Source organism: Maylandia zebra, linkage group LG9 (assembly GCF_041146795.1).
Source record: "Maylandia zebra isolate NMK-2024a linkage group LG9, Mzebra_GT3a, whole genome shotgun sequence".
In the NCBI taxonomy this organism is placed as follows: Eukaryota; Metazoa; Chordata; class Actinopteri; order Cichliformes; family Cichlidae; genus Maylandia; species Maylandia zebra.
In genome coordinates this window covers 31888661-31902667 of record NC_135175.1, presented here as the reverse complement: position 1 = coordinate 31902667, position 14007 = coordinate 31888661, and the positions used below count along the sequence as shown (strand labels likewise).

The 14007-nt window shown below is 42.4% G+C and overlaps 2 protein-coding genes across 2 annotated transcripts; one reads left to right on the top strand and one right to left on the bottom strand.

Annotated features, from left to right (window-relative positions):
* Nucleotide 1: 1 nt before the first annotated feature.
* ubap1lb (ubiquitin associated protein 1-like b) lies at nucleotides 2–8484 on the top strand. Its single transcript, XM_004574068.3, has 6 exons — nucleotides 2–1139; nucleotides 2674–2794; nucleotides 4103–4624; nucleotides 5323–5529; nucleotides 7847–7948; nucleotides 8053–8484. The coding sequence occupies exons 1-6, from the start codon at nucleotides 1087–1089 to the stop codon at nucleotides 8185–8187; spliced, it is 1140 nt and encodes a 379-aa protein (XP_004574125.1). The 5' UTR covers nucleotides 2–1086; the 3' UTR covers nucleotides 8188–8484.
* Nucleotides 8485–8778: 294 nt separating this feature from the next.
* kbtbd13a (kelch repeat and BTB domain containing 13a) lies at nucleotides 8779–10275 on the bottom strand. Its single transcript, XM_004574081.1, has one exon. The coding sequence runs from the start codon at nucleotides 10273–10275 to the stop codon at nucleotides 8779–8781; it is 1497 nt and encodes a 498-aa protein (XP_004574138.1).
* Between the last annotated feature and the right edge of the window lie 3732 nt (nucleotides 10276–14007).

Below are 14007 nucleotides of genomic sequence, written 5' to 3'. Positions count from 1 at the left end.
GAGAGGGGTAAACGCTGCTCGATCACAGAGGAGTGGGCACAGCAGGACGGTGTCTGCGTCCTCTGATCGTGGCTTTTCTCAGCTCTGTGGTGTGCAGCAGCTTCATTTCTATTCAAAGACTTTACACTATATTGTTAGCTACAAATACTACAGCCCCCCTTTAAGACGTCTGGTCTTCTGATTAGCTGCCCTGTATAAACATCGGAGCCAAGAGCTGAAAAGGTGTTGATCTCACAGGGATCACGTGTACTTTCTTTGACCTCTTCGGTCATGTTGCCATGTTTAATGATTGTCCTCCACTGTGAAAACACGTAATGCACCTAATAAAGTGACCGGGAGGTAAGTGTGGCCACTATGTTGTTAGGTATAATTAGTGTGTGTTAAGTCCTTATTGACTTCAGAACAGCCTTAGTTGTCACGCTCAAGAACTCAGTCTGACATTATTTGGGCTTTACCTCACAACGGCTTATCCTAAAGAAGATGCCTGCGCATCAGCAACAATACTTGGGTAGACTGGCGTTCAACAGTGCTGAGGAGGCACTAAGGAGCTCTTCTGCAGACAGTTTAAAGCAGTCTGGTCGTTCTCCCCTTATTGCTGCCGCAGCTGCTGCCACCAAGCTGCTCATTGTGTGTGTGTGTGTGTGTGTGTGTGTGTGTGTGTTAAAGATGCCATCAGATCATCAGTTTCTGAAATACTCAGGTCAGCCTGGCACCAAGTCCCTTCAATCACCTTTTTTCTTTGTGCATTCTGATATTTAAACTTCAGTAGTGCGTCTTGATTGGGTCTAGATAGCTAAAGGGATTAAGTTGCTGCCGTGTCATTGGCTGATTATATACTTGAACACCTAATAAAATGGTCTGTGTATATACACATATACGTTCAGACTCAGACAGGTGCCCTGGAGTCTAACATTTGTGTGACTTCACACAAATATTAGGGACATGTGGGTGTCCTCGCGACTGCAGGCACCATCTGATGTCCTTACTTGCTTCTCTTGAGCTGTCAACTGCGTACACAGTAAGTCAGCTGATGAGGGTTACTGGAGATCAGTGGATTAGTGTCCCAGGTGGTTCTCTAAGTGATGAATGATACATCACAAACTAAGTGACTGCAGCTCTGACCACACAAAGACACAAGGGTAAGCTTTTTTTCTATTTTCAACAGTGTATTTCATTAGATCTCTCCGTGTGTATATGCGTGTGTGTGTGTGTGTGTGCGTGTGTGTGTGTGTGTGTGTGTGTGGGGAGAGTGGGGGATTTAGAGCACATTTTATTGTATTTATGAAAGGCACATAGTCTGCTATGTGACTTAAAGAGTAGTGAGTGTGCAGCATCAGATAATTATACTTGTCTTAACAAGTCTTGCACAGCTTTTGAACTTAGAAATAGTCATATACACATTTGTTCTTATTCAGCAGCAGAAAGCGTCAGAGGTGACACACAAAGCCTTCAGCATCTGTGGTCTTTGGTGTTACGAGTCCTCGGCCATCTGTCTGCTGGCTGTGTCTTCATGCTGCACAAACCTGATTAGTGCTGAGTGCACAGTTGTGTGTACCATCTCTCTCACACACACACATTAACACCTAGAGACAAACTGTAGGTTTGTTTGTTTGTGAAAGAGGCCGTCCATTCTCTAATCTGAGCTCGAGATGACAGAAAGGAAAAGCTCATGATGACGGTTTTCTAGGAAAATCCTTTCTCGCTGCTTCATGCTCTGTTTATGAATGTGATAAACACTTCAGCAGAGCTCCTCTTCGTCCTTGTTTTCCGGATAGGAGTAGTTTCTATGAGCCTAGAGGAGGATAACAGAGGCTGCATCATTCCTACCGATGCAGAGTAATGATGGTGTCGTGGTACCTGTGTGCTGATGACTGAGAAATGGATTGAGCGTTGTTGGCAGTCTGACATCTTTATTCAAGCCTGACTGAGCATGGAGAACACAACCGTACCTTACAACAAAAATTGTACTGTTTGACAAAAAGAGTAGTTGAAGGAAGATTTATGGATTGATTGTGCTGATGAGGACAACCTGTACTGACTGAACCGCTTCGACGTCTGATGTGCATCACCTTTATGAAGATGAAAATCGCCTGCTGAAGTTGAGTGGAATCCCCTCTGAGGAGGACAAGACTGGACTTGGACTTTGTAGCACAGACTTATTACTGTAGAATCTAAACATTCGACAGTTGTTGATCCAAAGTAACACTCAAAGCAGTGATGCTCTTACCTTTCTTCACATGCTGGAAAAAGTAAATACAAAAAGCATTAAAAGAAATTATAATAACCCTGTTATCACATAATGTTAATTGTTTTTATAACCTTATTGAATATATTAGCGATAACAATAATGTTTGACAGATTACAGAGAGAAAAAAGAGACGGTGTTCTATTTGGCCTAATGGAAATCTTCAGGCTTCTCGTGGGAGGAATCATCAGGGACTCTAATATAAAAGCAGAAAATATTGAAAGGCCAGCAGAAGTGGAGTGCACACTTCTGCAGTTAGAACGGAGGGGTTAGAACAGGGCCACTGCCTGAACGCTGCAGCTCTCTGAGCTTGTGGAAATACAGATTGTTGTGTTTCCTTTCAGGGAGCACGGCGGTCCACATTACAGATCCACAACTGGAGGGATTGTGTGAGTTGTTCTATGGCTGACTTATCTTTGTTTTCTCAGTGGACTGAGCAGTATGGATGGTGTACCTCTGAGGGTGCCTCAGAGTGCTTCCTTTCAGGAACTAAAATATTCTGTCAGTACGACTGTCCCTGACTACTTCAACATCCTGCAGGAGACAGAGGTGAGTGTGTTTCTCTCTCTTGTGTTTCCCTGTTTGTTCCTCCTCCTTGCTGTTCTGTCTGTTGTGCAGTGTACCTTCTTTGCTGCACTGCTTTGAGCTGTCACCATTATTTCACTCCTTTAAAAAACACCAAAACAAACAAACCCTATCACACTGACAGGTGATAAGTTACAGGAAGAACCATGGCTCAATATCTGACTTTTTATGTTTTTTGTATGTATGTGATTAGTACACACTTACTAGCACTGCCAAATAAAAGACAACATTGCTCTTTACAGCTTCATGAGTATATGAAAGATGAAGGTCGATCTCGGACAAGAATGTTACAGCTGATCAGATTCCATACACAACATCACAGGTCTCTGTGCAGAAGAGTGCAGTCCTAGGATCAGCTGAGATACTGCACAGAACCCTCAAACTCGCAGGTAGAGGGCCTTGCACATACCACTAAAGGATGTACGCTTTAACAGGTAGCACTGGTATGGATCTGTCTTAGATTCAACCAGGTGCTGGAAACATTTCGTAGATTTTGGTCCATATTGACATGACGTCAGAACCCTGCACAGGAGGGTAAGCCACAGAAGATCACAGAGAAGGCTGGATGCTTGCTGAGTGCTACATCTAATCACTTTAATAGAAAGTAGATTAAATGGGAATGGGATAGAAAAGGTGGTCGTGACAATACAGAACATAGTCTGTCTGTTATTTTTATTTATTTATTTTTTTCATTTATTTGTATACCACTTTGGTCTACCAGGTGTGTTTTTAAAGTGCTGTACAATACAAATTTAAATATAATAGTAAAATAGCAAAAACCAGACATTGCAAAAAAAAAAGAAGTCAGTCACCCACAGAGTTAAAGGCCAGGATGGAAGATAAGAAACATCTGACCCCAAAATAAAAACTGTCATCAAAGCTACCTGGGCTTCAAATCACCTCCAAAGGGCTACGAGGGGATTGTCTCCATGCCACATTAATGCAATAATTAATGGGAGAGCATCCCTATCAAAGTATTTTTCATCCTCATTACTGAGTACAAATCAACATACTTTCCAGATGTTAGACATTTCTGTATTGTAAATGGTTTTTAGAGTAGTCATTGGTAATAATGTGAGATGCTAGATGCTACCATAAGTTTCACAAGCCTTACATTAGCCAGTCAAGTGTTGTTTACACTCAACTGGCTAATGTTAGCAAGCCAAAAGACTAAACAATAAAATAATGAAAAGCCTGTCATCATTGAGTTGAATTTAAAAATGTAGCTTCAGACCTACAGAAGGACTTACACGATGTTTGCATGTTTGACAGTATGGATTCAGTCTGGAGAACTGGGTGCTAACTGGGCTGCAAAGTGGCTTTGCCACCCAGCACCAGCTTAACCCCTCTTCCTCTTCATCAAGCCTGCTGTCATCTTGTCCACCATACTGGATGCTGTTTAGCAGCCCTCGACAGCGGTCCCACAGCCTCAACTCCTCCATCCTGCGTACCAAGGCTACCATCTCACCTTCAGATGACGAAGAGGGCACTACACAGAAAGCCAGGACGAGTTCCATAGTGACAGTGAGTCCGGGGGAACAGCGTCCTTCTGCAAACTGTCAGCGTGGTCAGAGGAAAGCACAGAAGGCCTTTGTCCCTGACCTGCTGAACCCCCCGGCCTGTCTGAGCAGCCTGCCCCACCAGCGCAGAAAGAACCTGCGCCAGTGTTCACTGTCAGTGCTCGACACGCCCACACAACAAGATCCCAACACAGAGACTTATCCCCAGAGCACTTCATCACACACAGCCTCGGACACGAGGATCCCTCCCAGCAGAACCAGCACAGCCAGCATGGTAAGAGGAACACGTGAGCTGTGTGTTTATGTGTGCGTGTGCTTTTGAAACTTTTACTGCAGAATGTAATACACAGTACAATACAGCTGATGACTGTGATACAGCATCACTGTCCAGGGAAAAAACACTAAATTCATACAGCCGTCTTCCAGCTTTACTTTGTGTTTATTGTCATAATTTCAGTATGTGGCTGTTCATTCACGAGGCCATGTGAGTCGGCAGTGTGGCGAAGTCTCAGTAGTCTAGACTATTGATAGTTCTATTTCCTGTCTAAATATAGCTTGAAGCTCATGGCAGTACCATCACCTGAGCTGCACGGTCAATCTCGAGTATAACTAGAACCAGACAGGCTCAGCATGATAACAGGTTCACTCTGTTTATAGTCAGGGTTGTGACTATTGAGATGTGTCAGATATTCTCATGGGATTACATTTCTTTTAATGTCAGCACTATTAACTATGAAAGGAAATAAGGTCTTCCTATCCAGCTTTTCTCCATTTTGCATTTTCAAAATGTTTTTCATGGATTTACACTCTAAAAATAATCTGCGTAAAGTATGCTCTCTGAATGCAGCCAAGGTGCAAGAGCTTCACGAGGATTAGCTAGTGTGAATTCTCACTAAAGCTGCATGTCAGGTCTACCATGCCCTGTTCTTTCTCAGCCACTCGCTACATTCACTGCAGTCTGCCATTTCTTAGATATTCAGACCAGACACCTGTAGAAACCCCCCTGTCATGTCAGGCCCCAGGGGTTTGTCCTCCTCTGCTTTGGACTCTACAGCAGAACTCCTGTCAGCTCTAAACCCAGCGGAGAGAGAGTTGCTGGAGGCCATCACTGCAAGGGGCTACTCTCTTCATACTGCCATCACTGCCCTTCAGAGGACAGGACAGCAGACCCCAGATGAGGTCAGTGTTATATCCAACAACAAGGCAGTGCTGCTCGAAAACACTTGGTCAACTTTTGGCTCCAGCTGTCGGGATCATGCAGTCTGTTCTATAAACACTGATGCAGTACAAATACAGCTACTATAAGTCAGTGTGAAAATAGTGGTCACACTTGGACCTACAGCATTATGGGTCCATGAACCAAACAGAATAAATCTGAAAGGACAAGAAAGGATAGGTGAGAAACCAGGATCAGCCTTAACTGTGCATGGATTAAATAGCTTTAAAGAAACAAACTTAGTCCTTCAGCAACATTTGTTAGTTCTGATACTGGAAGATTAAAGACTAGTGTATTTCATGATTTCACAGAGCTCACACTCTGATCTGAACTCTGTGCCTCAGTCAGTATGAGGTTCTCTATCATTGGCTTCGTCTGCTCACCCCTAACTTGTCGTGGCAGATGGTTGCCTTCCCCAGCCTGGTTCTGCTGGAGGCTCTTCCTGTTAAAAGGGAGTTTATATTTCCCACTTTCACCAAATTTCTTGCTCATAGAGGGTCACATGATTGTTGTTGTTTTTTTCTGTTTTCTCTGTATTAATGATTGGTCTTTACTAGAGATGATGCGATACCATTTTTTTTATGTCCGATACCGATATCATAAATTTGGATATCTGCCGATACTGATATGAATCCATATAGTGTGTTTTTTAATCAATATTTTATTTTTTAAATATTTTAATCAATCAATTTTAATATCTTGCTGCTTTTTGTATAAGTTCATACTCTGTTATACCTGTATGCAAAAAATACACTGCACCCAAAATATTTCATAGTTCAGCAAAATGGATCAATCTAATAAACTTAAACCTGCAGCATCCTCCCTATTCTGGTATTTTAAAGAGTAAGCAACCTAACTAATAGGGTTGCAAACTCCCAGCAAAAAAAAAAAAAAAAAAAAAAAAAAAATAGGGAACCACCCTCCACCTCATGATGCTTAATCAACGTAATCAACTTTAATTTGATGCAGTGTGAAAAAAATGCACAGAAATAAATTATTTTCCAAGAAATATTAAATAGATTCAACATCTTTGGGTGTAAGATTCAGATAATTATTTATTAAAAGCTCGACATTTTAAATGAGAATAAGAAAGAAAAGTATGTCTTTGTGCCCCCTTTTCCCTGTTCATGCCCTATCGGCCCCCCTGGCTAAACTTTGCTAGATCCGCCCCTGCACAGTTACCAGCCGTCAGCTGCGTAGAAAAAGATCCTGGTGTAGAAAGTAATATTAAATAAATTCTAACAGCAGCTTATCAAGCTTAAACGTGCTGCTGTCGTGCTGCTCTATTACATTTTTTATTTCTCTCCGATATCCGATCTAGTAATTTACGTCAGTATCGGACCGATACCGATACGTAATATCGGATCGGTCCATCTCTAGTCTTTACATAACAATATAAAGCACCTCAGGGTGGCTGTTGTTCTGATTTTGCACTATAAATGAAATTGAATTAAATTGTTATCTTCTTAATCACAGTAATAAGAAATGACTGCCTTACAGAGCATATTATTGTGTTCCTGTTTGGTCTGGACACTGTGCTTTGTGTATGTTAGAGCAGAAACAGGTTGCAGTAATGTGTGGATGGTGGATTAGTGTTAGTCAGAGCATTACTAAAGTTTATATACGTTGTAGAGGAACATCCACAGTTTCAAAGGCCTGTAACAGAAAAGATGACACATACGTTTTAACGAAATGGTTGGTTTGGAAAGTAAGTTGTTGAGAAAGTTCTACAGGAAAGTTAATTTTTTTTCCCCAAATCACTTTAAACTTACTCTCAACTTCACTGAATATTGAAAACAACAACTGGCCCTAATATAATCCTCAGCTGTCGCACTCATGCACCAGGGTTGTGTTTTTGCTTTTATTTATCACCCATCTGTAAACAAATGGAAAATATAAAATTACATTTTACAAATTAAACTACACATATTCATACTACTTTTTAATTTATTACATAAACCTTACCCAATGAATCAATCAACTGACTAACAAAAAATTATTTGGCCGTTATTTTGGTTAATAATGGAGTTCCACCGGGTTCTGTGCTAGGACTAGTTCACCCAGATACCCAACTTTATCTATCCGTAAACCCAGATAATGCGCAACAATTAGTTAAACTGCAGGAATGTCTTAAAGATGTAAACATATGGACTACCCAAAATTTCTTGTTTCTAAATGCAGATAAAACTGAGGTTATTGTATTAATTGAATCTGATTGGAAACAGTCAATAACTTTTTCCATGTGACAGCTCTTCTCTTGTATGAATGAATATTTGGCAGATCTTGAGTTATCTGGTGGCGTGTGACCACTTGTGTCAGCTGGGTTATGACATGTCCCAGGTGGAAGAGGCCTTGGAGATGTTTCAAAACTGTGAAACAAAGGTAAGTTTTTAAAGTTATCGGAGACAACAAAGCTTGGCACTTTTTGTCTGATGAAGTCAGTTCGATTAGAAACTTTAAAGAAAGTAAATGTTTTCTTTCTCGAGGCAAAGGAGTTCCTACACCTGCTGAATCAGTTCAATGAGATGGGCTTTCAGAAGAATGCCATCAAAGAAGTGCTGCTGGTTCATGAAAACCACCGAGATCGGGCCCTGGAGGAGCTGATGATGCGTGTGTCCTGATAAAACACACACACTTTTCACATTGATATCTTGCAGACAATCATCTGTATTCTAAAAATTGCAGTCATATCTGACCTTGTGCTGGTATGAAACAACTGCACACATATAGTTGATGCTGACACTGCATTGTTAGATGATCTATTCATATTTCTGAATTAACCCATATCTTCTTTACCACTTTTTTAGATTCGTTTTGGAACAAAAATACTCTGATTAAAGTCCTGCTGTGTCTAAATTTTGAAGTGACGTAAATATTTGTAGTAATTGTGAACAAACTTATTAAAAGTGTGAAATTAATTTACACCATGACCATCTGTTTTCTTCAAGGACTGTGCAATAAAAAGTGTATATTACAGGGTGGGTCCCACAAACAAACGCGATAAAAAGCTACATTAGTGCTAGCTTTGCAGCTTCATCCATCAATCCTGCTTTGATTCCTCCGTAGACAGTCTGAACAGTAAACAGTCTGAAATAATAGTTTGGGCAGACTAAACCAATTCTTTAGAGGTGCGATTGAAACAGCTGCAGTGTGGGCTGTAATCCTTTGCCACATATTATTAGAATAGAAATCAGAATGATGATCACCAGCTTTTAAATGTGCTGAGAGCATCCCAGGGGACATCTGTGACAGACATCAGTGTCTCTCAGGTTCTGGCTTGGGCAATTTCCTAAAAGGGAGGGAGTGGGTTTAGGAAGCCTCATCAAAAATGTATATATGGATCCAATCCTGCCAAAACCTTTCATCTCACGCCGGAGCCTCCATTTGTTCTCCTCTATGGTGTACTCTGTGGTCACGTGTCTGCTGAGCGTGAACACAGAATCTCCTCTGACCGCTGCCGTGAACAGAGAGCTCTTGCTGTTCCCGTACTGACCGGACATCACTGTCCACTGATCTGAAGTCAGGTTGTAACAGTCCATCACACATTGTAAGAAGTCTTCACATGGTCCATTCCGCATCACATAGAGGTTATCCCTGTGGGCCACCATATGAAGACCATAACTGTGCTGGCGGATGAGTGTAGTGACCAGATTCCACCGATTGTGTTCAGGTACGTACTCATGGATGTCTGTGGCCCCTTTCCCTTTCCAAAGACAGATATAGATCCTCTTCATGGCTACAGTGGACACCACTGAGGCTGCAGGGCACGGGAGGGAGGAAACAAAACTCCAGTTCTGATCAGACAGCCCATATCTCTCCACTGATGACAGAGCCTTCTTGTTATACTCCCCTCCTATAGCATAGAGACATCCCTCATGACCTATCAGAGAGAAGTTGTAGCGTAGCTGCTGAGGTCCACAAATCACTGACCATGAATTGGCCACGGGATCGTAGCAGAATCCAGTCTCCACCACCTTCTTGCTTAAATCATACAATCCTCCGATTATGTACAGTTTGTTGTCGAGGACTGCCACGCCTGCCATGATGGTGCTGGTGCTCATAGGAAGATGTGTGAGGATTCGCCACTCTTTTTGCTCTTCATCCAGATGACACACTGTCCTCTGGGCATCCTGGAGCTGCTCAGTGGATGGAGAGTGACTGCACACTGCCATGTAGCTACTTGGGAGAAGAGACTCAATGTACTCCAGCAGCTTACTGGGTAAGCTACGAACCTCCTCCCCTAGGTCAGCGTAGATGTCTCTGATGAATAAAGCTGCTCTGTGGAACAACTCCCACTCTCCGTAGGTTGCAGCTGTATGAAACATGAGCAAGCAGTTTTGGGAATTTATAATATTGATCAAATGCTTGGTGAGAGCTGGCACCTGGAGAAAAGCCGTACACTCTATTGCTTCGACGATCTCGTCACTGTTGAGGATGGGTCGCTTCCCATCCAGCACCTGCAGCAGAACTTGAAATCCCAGATTCCCCACACATTTCAGCTGGACCTCCTCCTGTTTAGACTCTCTCATTCCTGACTGGAACAATGCTCTGAAGTACTCACAGTTTTTGACTACAGTGGGTTTATCCACAGTGAAAACACAGTCTTTAATGCTGACTCGCAGGCTGTCTGCTCCCTTATATTGTCCTGACTGTTGGCTCAAGTGTGGGCAGCTGCTGGACTCCATGACATCTGTTCCATAAATCTTCATTTCATCTCCGGTGGAACTGGAAACGACGAGAAAAGTTTGAATCACGCCAAACTACAGCACGTAGACTGCGTCGTACCACAAGCTTGAGCGAATCCCTCTGATCCAGACCAAGGGTATCTGACACTGTATAAACTATTTGTTTGCAGAGCTCTGACAACAGACTCTATACATAGCAGCTAGAGGTGTGTCACAGTTCAAGTACATTATGAGGACATGCAGCCAGAGCAGAAAGAGGAGCTGGATAGTAGCTGTCAGTGTGCTGATGATTCACCCTTCATTTGTGGCTGACAGTTCTGGAACAGCTGAAGCTTTGTCCTTGATCGACATAAGCAAGAAAACTAAAACAATGGGCTTTTCCCCAGGGGCAGGACCTCCACTGGTATCTTTATCTTATGTTTATTGTGTCTTTTTCCAACGTGTTTCCAACACTACAGTCGACATAAAGGCAAATGTACAGGTCTACACAGGTTATAGTAAGATTCTGCTCATAATTTCAAAATTAGAGTGAAGTTACTCACCCCGGTTCTGTTAGCCGTCAGGGCTGGGGGGCTGGGAGGAGGTGCTGGCCGTCAGACTGGGGTCTGGGATGCGGGGCCTCCCTGGTGGTGTGTTGGTGGTCCTTGTCGTCTGGGGCTGGGCGCTCATGTATGTACCGGCTCACTCCTGGTGGCCGATTGGTGGGGCCGGGCGCCTGTGGCCCGGCTGGGCTCCTTCCGGGGGGTGGGATGCCCTCAGGCCTCTGGTCTCAGGGCCTGAATCTCGGTCCTCTCTGGCACAGCTGGCTGCCGGCAGAGCCCGCGGGCACGCCACTGCAACCCCCTCTGGTCTCTACTCCGCAGCTGCTGGGTGACCTCTCCTTTGGGGCTCTACTCAGCTCTTCCCAGGAGGGTGGCACGGTTCCCCCCCTTTGGTGGTGCTCCTCGGGTCCTTGTACTCTGGGGCCTCTGGATATCTGGGGCCTGGATCACCTCCATACCTGCTTCATACCCTGGTGGACGGGGCTGTGGCTCCCCAAACTCCCTAGCAGATCGTTACATGGAGAAACCTTTGGAATGCAAGCATGCTGATCCACACAGGTATGCACACAGGTGTACACACGGGTGTTCACAGACGCGGACTACAGCTTTCTTGGCTGCTGCCTCAAAGCACATTGTGCGCTGTCTATCTTGCGTGCTGCACAATATCGTTTAATATTTAGTATTTACTGATATCTACTGCTAGCTAGTTTATTGTGATGGTTTTGTTTTTATTATGTTGCTCTTTGTTGTTTGCTTTCTCTTCTGTTTTTTTCTCCATACAGGTGACCCAGGTGTTTTGTTTGTTTTTCTTTCTTTTTTCTCCCCCTTCTCACCGTCTCTTCTCCCCTTTGGTTTTCTTTCTCTCCCTCTCTTTCTTTCATTCTTTCTCCCTGTCCTATCCCACAATCATGTCTGTCCCGTTTGTAGCAACCGAAAATAAAATAAATTCATAATTATAATAAAGGTCAATCAAATGGACCAATATGGCAAGGCCATGATGATCCACTTGGTAAAATAAATCCGCTTGGCATCTTTCTTGGCCTTAAGACAACAATTCTGATGCTATAGATCCAAACGGGACACACAAAAAAACAACAAAAACAAAAAAACAAAATTAGAGTGAAGTATAAATATCTTGATCTCACTTTGGAGCCTACTTTAAAGGTTAAACACGATCATGCTAAAACTTGTTCAGCTTTCTAAAATTTATCCTACAGATTTTTAAGTAAATTAGGCCTTTCCTAACAGGAAGGAAGCTAGAGTACCTAGAGAGAACCCACAAGGACAACATACAACCTCCACACAGAAAGGTGCAACTGCAATCACTACTGTGATGCCTGTGTGTTAATGTTTGTACAGTAAATGTCTAAGTGTGTAAATTGCTGCTGAGAGGTCCTGAAGCAGTGTCTTGGTGATATAATTTAGCCTAGTCAGGGCTCTAGACTAACTTTTTGCCATGGGCGTACCGGTACGCCTAACTTTAAAAAGTTGAACGTACCGGCACAAAAGTTAGGCGCACACAAATTTTATAATAATTTATATAATATAATGTGTTTTTCTGGATACACTGTTCTTTTTCAGCATTCAAAGATTGATGAAACCGTGTCAGAGCACTGGCTATGAATTTCAGAAGGATCAGGCCTTAACATAAGGCAAGGCAAGGCAAGGCAAGTTTATTTGTATAGCACAATTCAACAACAAGGTGATTCAAAGTGCTTTACAGAGACATTAGAAACAAGAACAAATAAAAAGCATGATTTAAAATTGATTAAAACAAGCAAATAAACTAACTAACTAATTAACAAACAAACAAACAAACAAACAACAGTACCACCTCCACTGGACCCAGTGGAGGTGGTGAGTGACAGGAGAATGGCGGCTAAGCTGTCATCCCTGATGGACAACGTCTCCCACCCCATGCAGCAGACTGTGACAGCACTGAGCAGCTCCTTCAGTGGGAGACTGCGGCACCCACGGTGTGGGACGGAGAGATTTCGCAGGTCTTTCCTCCCCACTGCTGTCAGACTCCATAATAAAGACTTTAACTGATCAAGCACACACATCCATACATGTGCAATAACACTAAGTGCAATAATCCTTTCTGGCATCATTGTATTTTTACTCAGTTGTATATAGTATTCGTATTCTATTTTTATCTTATTGTATATTTTTATTCTATTTTATTCTACTGTATATAGTATATTATTTTATTCTATTCTGTACAGCTGTGTACTGTATTTATTCTTATTGTATTCTAATTTTTGCATCATAACTTTTGCACTGTCCACTTCCTGCTGTGACAAAACAAATTTCCCACGTGTGGGACTAATAAAGGTTATCTTATCTTATCTTATCTTATAAAATCAAAACAGATAAAATCAGAACAGTAGATAAAATCAGTAGTTAAATGTAAGTTTTGAAATTTAAGCTTAAAGTGTGGATTTGGTGCTTTATTCAAATGCAGCTGAGAACAGGTGAGTCTTCAACCTGGATTTAAATAAACTGAGTGTTTCAGCTGATCTGAGGCTTTCTGGGAGTTTGTTCCAGATATAAGGAGCATAAAAGCTGAATGCAGCTTCTCCGTGTCTGGTTCTGACTCTGGGAACTGATAAAAGACCGGATCCAGATGACCTGAGGGATCTGGATGGTTCATACTGGGTCAGGAGGTCATTGATGTATTTTGGTCCTAAACCATTCAGAGCTTTATAGGCCAGCATCAGAACTTTAAAGTCTATCCTCTGACGGACAGGCAGCCAGTGTAAAGACCTCAGAGCTGGACTGATGTGGTCCACTTTTTTGGTCTTAGTGAGGACTCGAGCAGCAGAGTTCTGAATGAGCTGTAGTTGTCTGACTGATTTTTTAGGTAGACCTGTAAAGATGCTGTTACAGTAATCAAGCCTACTAAAGATGAATGCATGGACTAGTTTTTCCAGGTCCTGTTGAGACATCAGATCTTTTATCCTTGATATATTCTTGAGGTGATAGTAAGCTGACTTTGTTATTGTCTTAATGTGTTTTTCTAAGTTTAGGTCTGCATCCATCACTACACCCAAATTTCTCGCCTGGTTTGTGGTTTTTAGATGTATAGATTGAAGTTCTCTGGTGACCTGTAATCGTTTTTCTTTGGCGCCAAAGACTATTACCTCAGTTTTGTTTTTGTTTAGTTGGAGAAAATTGTGGCACAACCAGTCATTGATTTCCTCAATGCATTTAC